This window comes from Saimiri boliviensis, chromosome 17, assembly GCF_048565385.1.
Source record: "Saimiri boliviensis isolate mSaiBol1 chromosome 17, mSaiBol1.pri, whole genome shotgun sequence".
Classification (NCBI taxonomy): domain Eukaryota; kingdom Metazoa; phylum Chordata; class Mammalia; order Primates; family Cebidae; genus Saimiri; species Saimiri boliviensis.
This window is the reverse complement of record NC_133465.1, coordinates 27,647,760-27,663,231: the sequence shown is the minus strand read 5'-3', so window position 1 is coordinate 27,663,231 and position 15,472 is coordinate 27,647,760. Positions and strand designations below refer to the sequence as shown.

Genomic DNA, 15,472 nt, shown 5'->3' with positions numbered 1-15,472 from the left:
TACTACTACTGTTTCTACTACTATTACTGCTACTACTACTATTACTACTGCTACTAGCAACGCGCAGTGGAACACGCCTGTAGTCCCAAACTGGGAGGCTGTATTGGGACCATCCCTTGAGCCCTGGGGTTTGAGGCTGCAGTAAGCTGTGATGGAGCCACGGCACTCCAGCCTGGGCGACAGAGCAAGACCCTGTCTCTAAATAAAAAATACTTTATTGCCGGGCCCGGTGGCTCACGCCTGTAATCCTAGCACTTTTGGAGGCCGAGGTGGGTAGATCACCTGAGGTCAGGAGTTCAAGACCAGCCTGGCCATCATGGAGAAACCCCATCTTTAAAAAAAAAAAAAAAAAAAAACTTTTTAAAAAAAGTGGCGAATTGACTTTTCCAAGCCGCGTGATTTGAGCCCAGATCTGACACTAGAGCCCTGGTCCTTAAATCATTGTTTTGCTATCTCTCAGCAGCACAAGCTTTAGGGGAGGTTACTAAAACCCAGATGGCAGCGAGGCACGGTGGCTCACGCCTGCAATCCCAGCACTTTGGGAGGCCAGGGCGGGTAGGTCACGGAGGTCAGAAGTACAAGACCAGCCACGGCCAGCATGGTGAAACCTCATCTCTACTACAAATACAAAATTCAGGCTGGGCCCAGTGGCTCACGCCTGTAATCCCAGCACTTTGGGAGGCCATGGCGGGTGTATCACGAGGTTAGGAGTTCAAGACCAGCCTGACCAAAATGGTGAAACCCTGTCTCTGCTAAATAATAATAATAATACAAAAATTAGCCAGGAATGTTAACATGTGCCTGTAATCCAGCTACTTGGGAGGCTGATGTAGGAGAATTGCTTGAACCTGGGCAGCAGAGGTTGCAGTGAGCTGAGACTGTTCCATTGCACTTCAGCCTGGGTGATAGAGCAAGACTCCATCTAAAAAAAAAAAAAAAAAAAAAAAATTAGCCAGGTGTGGTGGTGGGCACCTGTAATCCCAGCTACTTGAGGGTTGAGGCAGGAGAATTGCTTGAACCTGGGAGGCAGAGGTTGCAGTGAGCCAAGATTGTGCTACTGCACTCCACCCTAGGTGACAGAACGAGACTTGGTCTCAAACAACAGCAACAGCAAAACCCAGGTGTCACCGCCCAGGAGTTCGTGGTCTAATGAGGGATCCAAGAGAGAGGCCTAAGAGATGACCAGCAGGACAGCAATTCTGGCACAAGTCTAAGAAGGGTGTTGGCAAGTGTCTTCTGTAAGGACCAGGTAGTAAATAAGCTGGGCTTGGGCTTGCCAGACCAGAAGGTCTCTGTCGCAACGGGTGTGATTGTAAGTAATAAAACCTTATGGGCAGGGCGTGGTGGCTCACATCTGTAATCTTGGGAAGCCAAGGTGGGAGGATTGCTTGAGCCCAGCAGTTTGAGACTAGCCTTTGCAACAGGTGGAGACCCTACAGATTTTTAAAAAATAATTAGCCGCTCATGTGGCGCCCTCCTGTGGTCCCAGCTACTCAGGAGGCTGAGGTGGGAGGATTCCTTGAGCCCAGGAGTTCGGGGCCAACCTGGGTAACATAGCGAGACCTTATCCCTAGAAAAATAAAAATAAAAAATAAATAAGTAAAATTACAAGGAAAACTTCCGTAAAACCAAGACATGAATCTTGGTCTCATTCGACTTGGTTTTCTTAGTCTGATGGAAGGCAAGAAATGTGTATCTAATATATCTACACAATACCCAAAAACAAAACAAATAAGAAAACAGAAAGAACTATTCGAAAACTGCTCACTCTCAGGCTTGAATTTTTTTTTGTTTTTGAGACAGAGTCTTGCTCTGTCCCCAGGCGCCAGGCTGGAGTGCAGTGATGCAATCTCAGCTCACTTGAATTCAATTGCTTGAATCCCAGGTTCAAGCAATTCTCCTGCCTCAGCCATCCCGAGTAGCCGAGACTACAGGCGTGCACCAACACGCCCAGCTAATTTTTGCATTTTAGTAGAGATGGGATTTCATCATGTTGGCCAGAATGGTCTATATCTCTTGACCTCACGATCCACCCGCCTCGGCCTCCCAAAGTGCTGGGATTACAGGCGTGAGCCACCGCGCCTGGCCCGGCCTTGAAATTTTTATATGCATTGTTCTTAAATTTGGAGCACAAGCTCCTAAAGAGTAAATACTCTTGTCCATCACAATTAGAGAGGAAGCTGGTTTGGAAGTAGATGTCAGCTGACCATTAGACAGGGTTTAACAGAGGTATTATCTCCATGGCATCACATTGGTCTAGAACAGACTTTTCTTTTTTTTTTGTTTTTTTTTGTTTGAGACAGAGTCTCACTCTGTCACCAGGCACTAGGCTGGAGTGCAGTGGCACAATCTCGGCTCACTGCAACCTCCGCCTCCTGGGTTCAGGCAATTCTCCTGCCTCAGCCTTCCAAGTAGCTGGGACTACAGGCGCACGCCGCCACGCCCAGCTAATTTTTTGTATTTTTAGTAGAGACGGGGTTTCACCATGTTGGCCAGGATGGTCTCGATCTCTTGACCTTGTGATCCGCCCGCCTCGGCCTCCCAAAGTGCTGGGATTACAGGCTTGAGCCACCGCGCCCGGCCTAGAACAGACTTTTCAAGTGTACCCAGAGGATTCCTGAACACAGACTCCTGCTAATAGGATTCCCAATAAACAAACTAAGCAGCTTGCCAATTTATTTATTTACAATAGGAATATAATTGTTGAAAAAAAAATCACAATAGCTGAAAAATCAAGTTGTAACCAGAGAGTTGGATTCAGATCAGAATACTTTGGTCATCTGGTCAGCAAAGCCTTTTTCCCTCTCGTCTCCAACCTCTTCTCAGAAAGCTCCTAACTGTACTGGACACAGTTAACAATTTTTTGCTGACTCCACCTTTCATTCCCGCCCCCCCTTTTTTTGTTGTTTGTTTGAGACAGGGTCTTGTCTGTCACCCAAGCTGGAATGCAGTGATGCAATCAGTGCTCACTGCACCCTCTATCTGCTGGGTTCAAGCAATTCTGCCATCTCAGTCTGCCTAGTAGGTAGGATTACAGACACCTGCCACTAGACCCAGCTATTTATTTATTTATTTATTTATTTGTGAGACGGAGTCTCACTCTTTTTGTCCAGGCTGCAGTGCAGTGGTGTGATCTCGGCTCACTGCAACCTCTGCCTCCTTGGTTCAAGTGGTTCTCCTGCCTCAGCCTCCTGAGTAGCTGGGATTACAGGCACCTGCCACCACGCCTGGCTAATTATTTTGTACTTTTAGTAGAGACGGGGTTTCTCCATGTTGTCCAGGCTGGTCTCAAACGACCTCAGGTGATCCGCCCACCTAGGCCTCCCAAAGTGCTGGGATTACAGGCATAAGCCACTGTGCCCAGCTGACCCAGCTATTTTTTATTTTTTTGAGACCGAGTCTTGCCCTGTTGCCCAGCCTGGAGTGTAGTGGCATGATCTTGACTCACTGCAACCTCCACCTCCTAGGTTTAAGCAATTCTCCTGCCTCAGCCTTTACAGTAGCTGGGATTACAGGCACCCGCCACCGTGCCTAGCTAATTTTTTATTTTGTTTTGTTTTTTGCAGACAGAGTCTCACTTTGTTGCTTAGGCTGGAGTGGAGTTGCACGATCTTGGCTCACTGCAACCACCAAGTTTTCCAGGTTCAAAAGATTCTCCTATCCCAGCCTCCTGAGTAGCTGGGATTATAGTCAAGCACCACACATATGGCTAAATTTTGTATTTTAAGTAGAGATGGGGTTTCACCATGTTGACCAGACTGATTTCAAACTCCTGACCTCAGGTGATCCACCTGCCTTGGCCTCCCAAAGTGCTGGGTTTACAGGTGTGAGTCACTACACCCGAACAATTTTTTGTAATTTTAGTAGAGACAGGGTTTCACCATGTTGGTCAGATTGGTCTTGAACTCCTGACCTTGTGATCCACCCTTCTAGACCTCCCAAAGTGCTGGGATTCTAGGCGTGAGCCACCGCGCCTGGCAATTTCACCGTTAAAAAGCAGCTAGCTGGCCGGGCGCGGTGGCTCAAGCCTGTAATCCCAGCACTTTGGGAGGCCGAGGCGGGTGGATCACGAGGTCGAAAGGTCGAGACCATCCTGGTCAACATGGTGAAACCCCGTCTCTACTAAAAATACAATAAAACTAGCTGGGCATGGTGGCGCATGCCTGTAATCCCAGCTACTTAGGAGGCTGAGGCAGGAGAATTGCCTGAGACCAGGAGGCGGAGGTTGCGGTGAGCCGAGATCGTGCCATTGCACTCCAGCCTGGGTAACAAGAGCGAAACTCCGTCTCAAAAAAAGAAAAAAAAAAGTCTAAATTTTAAATCTGTTAACAACTGATTAGGTAACTTAGTGAAATTACGTCCTCCACGGCGAAACTGGGCTGCAGGACAGAAATCCAATTTCCAAATTCCCGGGTTGGCTTTCAATCCCACAGTGTGGTGGTTTCATCTCCCGCGAGTTCGCCAAGGGGATGCATTTTGGCCCTCTCGGCTCACCGTCCGCGCAGCCTCCAAAGCAGCCGTAAACTCCGCCCCTTGCGCTCAGGACGGCGCGAAAACCCAATTGACAAGAATTCCCTCCGAAGCTCTGTGGTCCGTTCTGCGTTCCGCTTGCTTTCCCCTCCCCGGCCTGGGTCCGGAGCGCTCATCCTGGAGCGCTGGTTTTGAGTGCACCCTGCATACACTGGCCGCGCCTCAGGGATCTCGCAGCCCGCGCTTTCTCGCCGCCTTTTTCCGTGTTCGACTCGGCTGATCTGGGCCCATCCTCCTCGCCGGCTCTCTGTCGGTGGGCGCGGGGGAATCCGAGACGGCTCAGCAGAATCCCAGCAACTCGCTCCTACTGGAGCGGGCCGCCTCCATGGCCTTTAGGCAGGCCGGGCTGGACCGCGTAAGGTCCTAGGAGCCGGGATTCCGGGAAGCGGGGAGTATGGTGGGGGTCCTGGCCATGGCGGCTGCAGCTGCTCCCCCTCCCGTGAAGGACTACGAGATTGAGGTGAGGTTGAGTCAAGGATCTGTCGAGTTCCTTCCTCTGTCTTTTGGGGGATTGGGACGTGGGTCTGCGGGAGGGTGATCCTGACTTTCCCTCTGTGAGGGGAAAGGTGGGAACATTGTGAAGACCCACAGTTGTGTGTGACACATTGTGTGCAACAGTTGCCAGTGTGTGTCGTTTCTTAGAGTCGTGACAAGTCCTGATAAACATTTGGATTGTGAGATATTTGCGAGAACAGTAAGTTCGGGCCTTAAGATAACACTGCCAGTTCCCAGATCCCGAAACGTTGGTGGAACATAGTGTTTTGGACTACATGTCACAAAGGATCCCAGGGTCAAGTTCTGGGTTCTTGATTTGGAATCACTGAACTTTAGCTCTGAAAAAGATCTTTAAGTTCAACTAGTTCGTACTGCTACCTGTGCTAGGATTGCCACTTTAGAATGTCACAATAGAAATCAAGCAAAGTACTTAAATAAATCAATTTCTCATGGCTTAGTTTCGGCCGTTGGGAGTTGCAGCGTGACATGTCGATGTTTTTTTTTCTTTTATCAGGTTTCAGTGACAGGCATTAAGTGGTCATTACAGAGATTCTTTATTTATTTATTTTTTATCGAGACGGGGTTTCACTGTGTTGGCCAGGATGGTCTCGATCTCTTGACGTCGTGATCCGCCCTCCTCGGCCTCCCAAAGTGTTGGGATTACAGGGGTGAACCACCGCACCCGGCCTTTTTTTTTTTTTTTTTTGAGACGGAGTTTCGCTCTTGTTACCCAGGCTGGAGTGCAATGGCTCGATCTCGGCTCACTGCAACCCCGCCTCCTGGGTTTAGGCAATTCTGCTTCAGCTGCCTGAGTAGCTGGGATTATAGGCACGCACCACCATGCCCAGCTAATTTTTTTTGTATTTTTTTAGTAGAGACGGGGTTTTACTCTGTTGACCAAGATGGTCTCTCGATCTCTTGACCTCGTGATCCACTGGCCTCGGCCTCCCAAAGAGCTGGGATTACAGGCGTGAGCCACCGCGCCCGGCCATTATAGAGACTCTAATGCAAGCAGTGGGCTAGCATCTTAAAGGAGACTTGCTGTATTTTACACCTTTTCATCTCAGACCATCATTCTAACTAAAGCATGTATCTTGGCATCCTTGAAGAGAGCTAAGATGTATGTATGTTCATTTAACTGTGACCAGTTGTTTGTTTTTTAGAATCTGGTGACTTTTGTCTACTTAGTTGTTATGCTGATACTCCTTTGCTAAATCAAGGCAGCTAGTTACTCAGTTTGTCTCAGGTGTGGAAAGGACTTCTGGTACTTGATGTACAGTTCTTTTTTGAAACGGAGTTTCGCTCTTGTTACACAGGCTGGAGTGCAATGGAGTGATCTCGGCTCACCGCAACCTTCGCCTCCTGGGTTCAGGCAATTCTCCTGCCTCAGCCTCCTGAGTAGCTGGGACTATAGGCAGGCGCCACCATGCCCAGCCAATTTTTTTTTTTTTTCTTTTTTTTAGTAGAGATGGGGTTTCACCATGTTGACCAGGATGGTCTTGATCTCTTGACCTTGTGATGTACAGTTCTTGATTTTTATGTGGTCTGTTCTATCAATCTTTCCATCACAGTTTCTGGTTTTGGTGCCCTAACCCTAAGAGACCCTATTTCATAATAATGTTACTTAGCATTTAATATAGTAAGAGTCAGAAACTTATACACATTATTTGGCTAAGTAGCAATCTTATGATCTGTTATCTGTATTCTACAAATGAAAGAAGGTAAAAAATAGCTACAAGTAAGTTAATTTTTTTGAAAAAGTAAATGAAAAGTTAAAAGTAATTTGCTTAAGATTCTACATCAGTAAATGTCAGAGCCAGCATTTGAATTTAGATCTGCCACACTCCAGAACCTATGTATGTTGCCTTTGATATAGTTGCAGTTTTATAAATAATAACAATGGCATTTTTCTAATATGTGTATGATATCTTTATTTTCTTTTTCTTTTTTTTTGAGACAGGGTCTTGCACTGTCACTCAGGCTGGAGTGCAGTGGTGCAATCTCAGCTCACTGCAACCTCTGCCTCCTGTGTTCAAGCGATTCTCTTGCCTCAGCCTCCCAAGTAGCTGGGATTACAGACATGCACCACCACATCCAACTAATTTTTGTATTTTTAGTAGAAACAGGGTTTCACTGTGTTGACCAGGCTGGTCTCAAACTCCTGACTTCAAGCGATCTTCCCATCTCAGCCTCCCAAAGTGCTGGGATTACAGGCGTGAGCCACCAAGCCCAACCTGATTTTGTTTTAACATATACAGTTTTAATCTCTCTGTAACTTATTTTGCCTCATATTTATCCAAATGTTTAAGAAATTTGTCCTAAGACTGGGTGCGGTCGCTCATACCTGTAATCCTAGCACTTTGGGAGCCGAGGTGGGTGGATCACCTGAGGTCAGGAGTTCAGACCAGCATGGCCATCATGGTGAAACCCCATCTTTAAAAAAAAAAAAAAAAAGGCCGGGTGCGGTGGCTCAAGCCTGTAATCCCAGCACTTTGGGAGGCCGAGTCGGGTGAATCACAGGGTCAAGAGATCGAGACCATCCTGGTCAACATGGTGAAACCCCGTCTCTACTAAAAATACAAAAAATTAGCTGGGCATGGTGGCCCATGCCTGTAATCCGAGCTACTCAGGAGGCTGAGGCAGGAGAATTGCCTGAACCCGGGAGGCGGAGGTTGCGGTGAGCCGAGATCGCGCCATTGCACTCCAGCCTGGGTAACAAGAGCGAAACTCCGTCTCAAAAAAAAAAAAAAAAAAAAGAAAATTGTCCTAATAATATTTATTACTCCTTTGCCCATTAACTTGAATGCTACTATTAACATATACCAAAATTTAAAATATAGCCTTACTTCTGTCTGCTTCTGCTTTTCTTTTTTTTTTTGAGACGGAGTTTCGCTCTTGTTACCCAGGCTGGAGTGCAACGGCGCGATCTCGGCTCACCGCAACCTCCGCCTCCCGGGTTCAGGCAATTCTCCTGCCTCAGCCTCCTGAGTAGCTGGGATTACAGGCACGCACCACCATGCCCAGCTAATTTTTTGTATTTTTAGTAGAGACGGGGTTTCACCATGTTGACCAGGATGGTCTCGATCTCTTGACTTCGTGATCCACCCGCCACGGCCTCCCAAAGTGCTGGGATTACAGGCGTGAGCCACTGCGCCCGGCTTCAGCTAATTTTTTAATATTTTCTGTAGAGATGGAGTTTCTCCATGTTGCTCAGGCTGGTCTTGAACTTCTGGGCTCAAACAATTCTGCCTTGGCCTCCCAAAGTGCTGATTACAAGCATGAGTCACTGTACCTGGCAGGTTTTGTTTTAATATAAAGTTTGTACTGAAGTATTTATATATATATATATGTATGTATATAGTAAGGTGCACAAATTACGAGTGTACAGCTTGATATGACATTGAGATTTGAATGTAGACTTAACTTTATTTTTTATTTACTTAGTTTTTTGAGATCGCATCTTGCTCTGTTGCCTAGGCTGGAATGCAGTACCCCAGGCTGGAGTGTAGTGGCATGATCTTGGCTCACTGCAACTTCAGCCTTCCAGGTTCAAGCAATTCTGCTTCAGCCTCTTGAGTAGCTGGGATTACAGGTGTGTGCCAGCCACCACACACAGCTAATATTTTGTATTTTTAGTAGAGATAGGATTTCACCACGTTGGCCAGGCAGGTCTCAAACTCCTGGTCTCAAGTGATCCACCTGCCTTGGCCGCCGAAAGTGCTGGGATTACAGGTGTGAGCCACCGTGCCTGGCCTGGTTTAACTATAAAGCTTAGTTTCTTCCTACGGCCAAATGTGATGGCTCACGCCTGTAATTCCAACACTTTGGGAGGCTGAGGCAGGCTGATCATGAGGTCAAGAGTTCCGACTAGCCTGGCCAATATGGTGAAACCCCATCTCTACTAAAAATACAAGAATTAGCCAGGTGTAGTGGCATGCACCTGAATTCCAGCTACTTAGGAGGCTGAGGCAGGAGAATCACTTGAATTGGGAGGCAGAGATTACAGTGAGCCAAGATCGTGCCGCTACACTCCAGCCTGGGCTACAGAGTGAGACTCCATCTCAAAAAAAAAGCAAAAAACCCTTATTTTCTTTCTAATGTATCATGTTTTTTCAACTAAAGGAGGCTTTTTAAATCATTTATTTATTTTTATTTTTAAATTTATTATTATTTTTTAAAGATGGGGTTTCACCATGTTGGTCATGTTGGTCTTGAACTCCTGACCTCAGGTGATCCACCCGCCTTGGCCTCCAAAGTGCTTGGATTACAGGCGTGAGCCACCATGCCCGGCCAGTACGGCCAGGAGGCTTTTTTTAAAAAAATCCTATTGGCTGGGTGCGGTGGCTCAAGCCTGTAATTCCAGCACTTTGGGAGGCCGAGGCGGGTGGATCACCAGGTCAAGAGATCGAGACCATCCTGGTCAACATGGTGAAACCCCGTCTCTACTAAAAATACAAAAATTAGCCGGGCATGGTGGTGCATGCCTGTAATCCCAGCTACTTAGGAGGCTGAGGCAGGAGAATTGCCTGAGCCCAGGAGGCGGAGGTTGCGGTGAGCCGAGATCGTGCCATTGCACTCCAGCCTGGGTAACAAGAGCGAAACTCCGTCTCAAAAAAAAAAAAAAAAAAAAAAAAAAAATCCTATTGGCTCGGTGCGGTGGCTCACGCCTGTAATTCCAGCACTTTGGGAGACCGAGGCGGGTGGATCACCAGGTCAAGAGATCGAGACCATCCTGGTCAACATGGTGAAACCCCGTCTCTACTAAAAATACAAAAATTAGCCGGGCATGGTGGCGCACACCTGTAGTCCCAGCTGTTCGGGCAGCTGAGGCAGGAGAATTGGTTGAACCCAGGAGACGGAGGTTGCGGTGAGCCGAGATTGCGTCATTGCACTCCAGCCTGGGTAACAAGAGCAAAACTCTGTCTCAAAAAAAAAAAAAAAAAAAAAAAAAAAAATCCTATTATGTAAATTATTAGATCCATGTTTAAAATTTATATTTTGTATTATCTTGCTTCAAATAAGTGCCTTTTTTTTCTTTTTAATTGTTAGCCATGCAAAAAACGAAGGAAAGATGATGACAGATCTTCCTGCAAAACAATTACAAAATATTTATCACCACTAGGGAAGACTGGAGACAGGCTTTTTGCTCCACCAAAACCTAGTAATATTCTGGATTATTTCAGAAAGACCTCACCCACAAATGAGAAGACACAATTAGGGAAAGAGTGCAAGATAAAGTCACCTGAATCATTACCTGTTGACAGCAGCAAAGATTGTAAGACACCTTTGGAAATGTTCTCAAATGTAGAGTTTAAGAAGAAAAGAAAGAGGGTTAATTTATCTCATCAACTAAATAATATTAAAACTGAAAATGAAGCTCCGATCGAAATTAGTAGTGATGATAGCAAAGATGACTGTAGTTTAAATAATGATCTTGTGGAAAGTAGTACTTCTGTTTTACATTATAAGAAACAAGTAGAGGTACTTGGAGAAAACATTCAAGATATAAAAAGTCAGCCAAATACTGTGAGCTCCCTGCAAAATTCTAAAAAAGTACATCTTAAACAAGGGGCCACAAAAAATAACTTCAAAAAGTTGAGAAAAAGGAAGTGCAGAGATGTAGTAGATCTATCTGAAAGCTTACCCTTGGCAGAGGAACTAAATTTGCTTAAAAAAGATGGTAAAGATAGTAAACAGATGGAGAATACTACAAGTCATGCAAACTCTCGAGATAATGTAACTGAAGCAGCCCAATTGAATGATAGTACAATAACTGTCTCATATGAGGAATTTTTAAAAAGTCACAAGGAAAATCAAGTGGAAGAGATACCAGACTCTACAGTGTCAATTTGTGTTCCTTCTCAAACTGTTGAAGAAATAGTAAGAAGTGGTTATACAAGTGAATCAGAAAACTCTGAAATTTCCCAGCAGGTACGCTTTAAGACAGTTACTGTTCTTGCGCAGGTTCACCCTATTCCCCCCAAAAAGGTAGGGAAAATACCCCCAATTTTCTTGAAACAAAAGCAATTTGAAATGGAAAATAGTTTATCTGATCCTGAGAATGAACAGACAGTTCAGAAAAGAAAATCTAATGTTGTTATACAGGAGGAAGAATTAGAATTAGCTGTGTTGGAAGCTGGAAGTTCTGAAGCTGTGAAACCAAAATGCACTCTAGAAGAAAGACAGCAATTTATGAAAGCATTTAGGCAGCCAGCATCAGATGCACTTAAAAATGGAGTTAAAAAGCCTTCTGATAAGCAGAAAGACCTTAATGAAAAACCTCTACGTGAAGAAGGAAGAGATGACAATTCTAAAAAAATCATGGAAAATTCTAGTATCCAAATGGTTTCAAAAAATGGCAGTTCACAGTCACACACTGATAAAGGAAGTTTTCCAAAGGAGAAAAGTAAAAAGCTAAAGAAGAGTAAGAAAACATTAGATACTGGGGCTATTCCAGGTGAAAACATAGAGGGAGACACTCAAAAGAAAGAAACAACCTTTTTCTTAAAAGAGAAACAGTATCAAAATAGAATGAATTTAAGACAAAAGAAAACACAATTTTTCAAAAGCAGCACTTTATTTGACAATGAAAGTCTTGTTAGTGAAGATACAGCAAATGATGACCTTCTGAAGGTTTCTTTGCGGTGTAACAATAATAAATTGTCAAGAAAAACCATTGTACCAATTAAAGATATTAAGGTTACACATTCTAAGGCTGAATCTGAAGACGGCTTGCTAAATGTTTCCACACCCAAGTCAACCAGAAGATCTGGAAGAATTAACAGTACACCTACTACAGAAACCATCAGAGGTATTGATTCTGAAGATGTACAAGATAGTAGTCCAATAAAGGCTTCCACTCCCAAAGCAGCCAGCTTATCGGAGAAGCGTAGCTTATACACAGCGGAATTAATAACAGTACCCTTTGATTCAGAGAGCCCTATTAGGTAAGGTTTGTTTTTGTTCTAAAATTCTAGTATTCTGAATGTATTATTAGCTGGGGACAAAAATGCTTTAAGTATTGGAGGGTATTATTTTTTTCTAGAACATAGCTATTTACAAGAAAAAAAAGGATTTCTTTCTTTCTTCCTTTCTTTTTTTGAGACAAGAGTTTGCTCTTGTTGCCCAAGCTGGAGTGCAATGGCACAATCTCGGCTCACTGTAACCTTCGCCTCCTGGGTTCAAGTGATTCTCCTATCTCAGCCTCCCTAGTAGCTGGGATTACAGCCTTCCTAGTAGCTGAGATTACGCCACCACACCTGGCTAATTTTGTGTTTTTAGTAAAAACTGGGTTTCTCCATGTTGGTCGGGTTCGTCTGAAACTCCCAACCTCAGGTGATCCGCCCACCTCGGCCTCCCAAAGTGCTGGGATTACAGGCGTGAGCCACCATGCCCCGCCTTGAAGAAAAAGAACAGAGCTTCAAAAATGCTTCTTTGTTTACCACATTTAATTATTTAATTTCGAATTTGTTTTAAAAATTATTTATTTATTTATTTTGAGATGGCATCTTATTCTGTTGCCCAGGCTGGAGTGCAATGGTGCTATCTCGGCTTACTGCAACCTTTGCTTCCTGGGTTCAAGCGATTCTCCTGTCTCAGCCTCCTGAGTAGCTGGGATTACAGGCGTGTGCCACAACGCCTGGCTAATTTTTGTATTTTTAGGAAAGACAGGATTTCACCATGTTGATCAGGCTGGTCTCTAACTCCTGACCTTGTGATCCACCTGCCTTGGCCTCCCAAAGTGCTGGGATTACAAGTGTGAGCCACTGAGCCTGACCTTTCATTTTTATTTTTATATTTTATTTTATTTTATTTTTGAGATGGAGTCTCACTCTGTTGTCCAGGCTGGAGTGCAGTGGGGTGATGTCAGCTCACGGCAATCTCTGCCTCCTAGGTTCAAGAGATTCTTGTGCCTCAGCTCCTGAGTAGCTGATTACAGATGCGTCCCACCATGCCCTGTTGATTTCTTGTATTTTTAGTAGAGACAGAGTTTCATCACCATGTTGGCCAGGCCAGTCTTGAACTCCTGACCTTAACTGATCTGCCTGCCTTGTCCTCCCAAAGTATTGGGATTGCAGATGTGAGCCACCATCCCCAGTGAGTTTGACTTACTCACTGTGTGAGGTGGAATCACTGGTTTGAAACTGATGGGAATTATTTTTTTTCTCCCGTTTTAAAACAGTCCAGAAATTGGAGCCCTAGTTGGTTCTTAGCTATCTGTCTATCTATGTATCTCTAGCTATCTGTCTGGAAACAAGGTCTCACTGTGTTGACCAGTCTGGTCTTGAACTCCTGGGGTCAAGTAATCCTTCCATATCAGGCTCCTGAGTAGCTGGGATTACATACAGACACCACTGTACAAGCTCTATCTTACCTATATTTAATTGAGATTGTTGTATGTTATAATCATGGACATGTTTCTGGATATTTTTCTTTCAGAATGAAATTCACCAGAATTAGTACTCCCAAAAAATCCAAGAAAAAATCTAACAAAAGATCTGAGAAATCTGAAGCAACTGATGGAGATTTTATTTCTCAGACTAGAAAGGTAATTAAAATATTAGAGAGTCCTATAAGTGGCATTCTGTTTCCCTAAAAAACAAATAAAAGGCCAGGCACGGCCGGGCGCGGTGGCTCAAGCTTGTAATCCCAGCACTTTGGGAGGCCGAGGCGGGTGGATCACAAGGTCGAGAGATCTAGACCATCCTGGTCAACATGGTGAAACTCCGTCTCTACTAAAAATACAAAAAATTAGCTGGGCGTGGTGGCGGGTGCCTGTAATCCCAGCTACTCAGGAGGCTGAGGCAGGAGAATTGCCTGAACCCAGGAGGCGGAGGTTGCGGTGAGCCGAGATCGCGCCATTGCACTCCAGCCTGGGTAACAAGAGCAAAACTCCGTCTCAAAAAAAAAAAAAAAAAAAAAAAAAAAAGGCCAGGCACAGTTGCTCATGCCTGTAATCCCAGCACTTTGAGAGGCTGAGGCGAGCAAATCATGAGGTCAGGAGATCGAGACCATCCTGGCTAACATGGTGAAACCCCGTCTCTACAAAAAGTACAAAAAGTTAGCCAGGCGTGATGGCGCTTGCCTATAGTCCCAGCTACTTGGGAGGCTGAGGCAGGAGAATCGTTTGAACCCAGGAGGCAGAGGTTGCAGTGAACTGAGATAATGCCACTGCATTCTAGCCTGGGCGACACAGCGAGACTCCATCTCAAAGCAAAAACAAAAATAAGATACCAAAAAACCGCACATTACTATTGGAAGTACTGAGCCAAAAGAAAATTCGTGTATTTCATAAATTGGTTAACTACAACCTTATGATATTTTTCACTATTATCTCTTTCCTCTGGTTGATTAAGATACCTTATTGTGGGCCGGGCGCGGTGGCTCAAGCCTGTAATCCCAGCACTTTGGGAGGCCGAGGCGGGTGGATCACGAGGTCGAGAGATCGAGACCATCCTGGTCAACATAGTGAAACTCCGTCTCTACTAAAAATACAAAAAACTAGCTGGGCGTGGTGGCGTGTGCCTGTAATCCCAGCTACTCAGGAGGGTGAGGCAGGAGAATTGCCTGAGCCCAGGAGGCGGAGGTTGTGGTGAGCCGAGATCGCGCCATTGCACTCCAGCCTGGGTAATAAGAGCGAAACTCCGTCTCAGAAAAAAAAAAAAAAAAAAGATACCTTATTGTGAGGTGAAAGCAACTGATAAAGGCAGAATATAAGTTATTTATGAAAAGCTTTCTTAGTGAGTTTATATTGTGATCAGTTTCCCTAACACTACCAATCTTAGTTTGGGCTGCTGTAACTAATTACTGTAGACTGAGTGACTTAAACGACAAATGTATTTCTCACAGTTACGGGGATTGAGAAATGCACAATCACACGTCAACTGATGCAGTGTCTGATGAGGTCTGCAGATGGCTGGCTTGTTTTCTCACATGGTAGAGAACATGTAGAGAGAGGACTCCACCCTCATGACCTCCTAATACTATCACATAAAGGGTTAGGATTCCAACATATGAATTTTTAGGAGATAACATTCAGTCTGTCACAGTACCTATAGGTCATGATTGAATTTTTGGCTTATTTCTGTTGATCAGAGACTCAAAAACAGAGTTTCTCAACCTTGCTATTATTGACATTTTGGCTGGATAATTCTTTGCTGTGGAGGGCTGTCCTGTGCATTTAGCAGCCCTCTGGCCTCTATCCATAAGATGCCAGTAGAACCCCAAGTAACTCTCGTATTATGACAACCAAAAATGTGTCCAGTCAATGCTAAATATCCCCTGGAGGGGAAAATAATCACTTCCACTTGAAAAATGACAGATCTAAAGGGAGAGGCAAGATATATCAGAATGGTTTAGTTGTTTCTGCAAAATAAGGTCCTTGTCCCCACCATGGCAGAATTGAAGTAGGTACAGGGTATGTGTGTTTTGAAAAAGCCACCAAGGT

At 44.9% G+C, this 15,472-nt stretch overlaps 1 protein-coding gene across 3 annotated transcripts in view; it reads left to right on the top strand.

Moving 5' to 3' along the window:
• Positions 1 to 4,549: 4,549 nt before the first annotated feature.
• ATAD5 (ATPase family AAA domain containing 5) overlaps positions 4,550 to 15,472 on the top strand; it is a 60,875-nt gene continuing 49,952 nt past the window's right edge. For all 3 annotated transcript variants that reach the window (XM_039476376.2, XM_074388392.1, XM_074388393.1), the window contains exons 1-3: positions 4,550 to 4,990; positions 10,075 to 11,972; positions 13,465 to 13,573. In XM_039476376.2, coding sequence (XP_039332310.1) covers positions 4,925 to 4,990; positions 10,075 to 11,972; positions 13,465 to 13,573 — 2,073 coding nt within the window. In that variant the 5' untranslated portion in view covers positions 4,550 to 4,924. The remainder of the gene's footprint in view (positions 4,991 to 10,074; positions 11,973 to 13,464; positions 13,574 to 15,472) is intronic.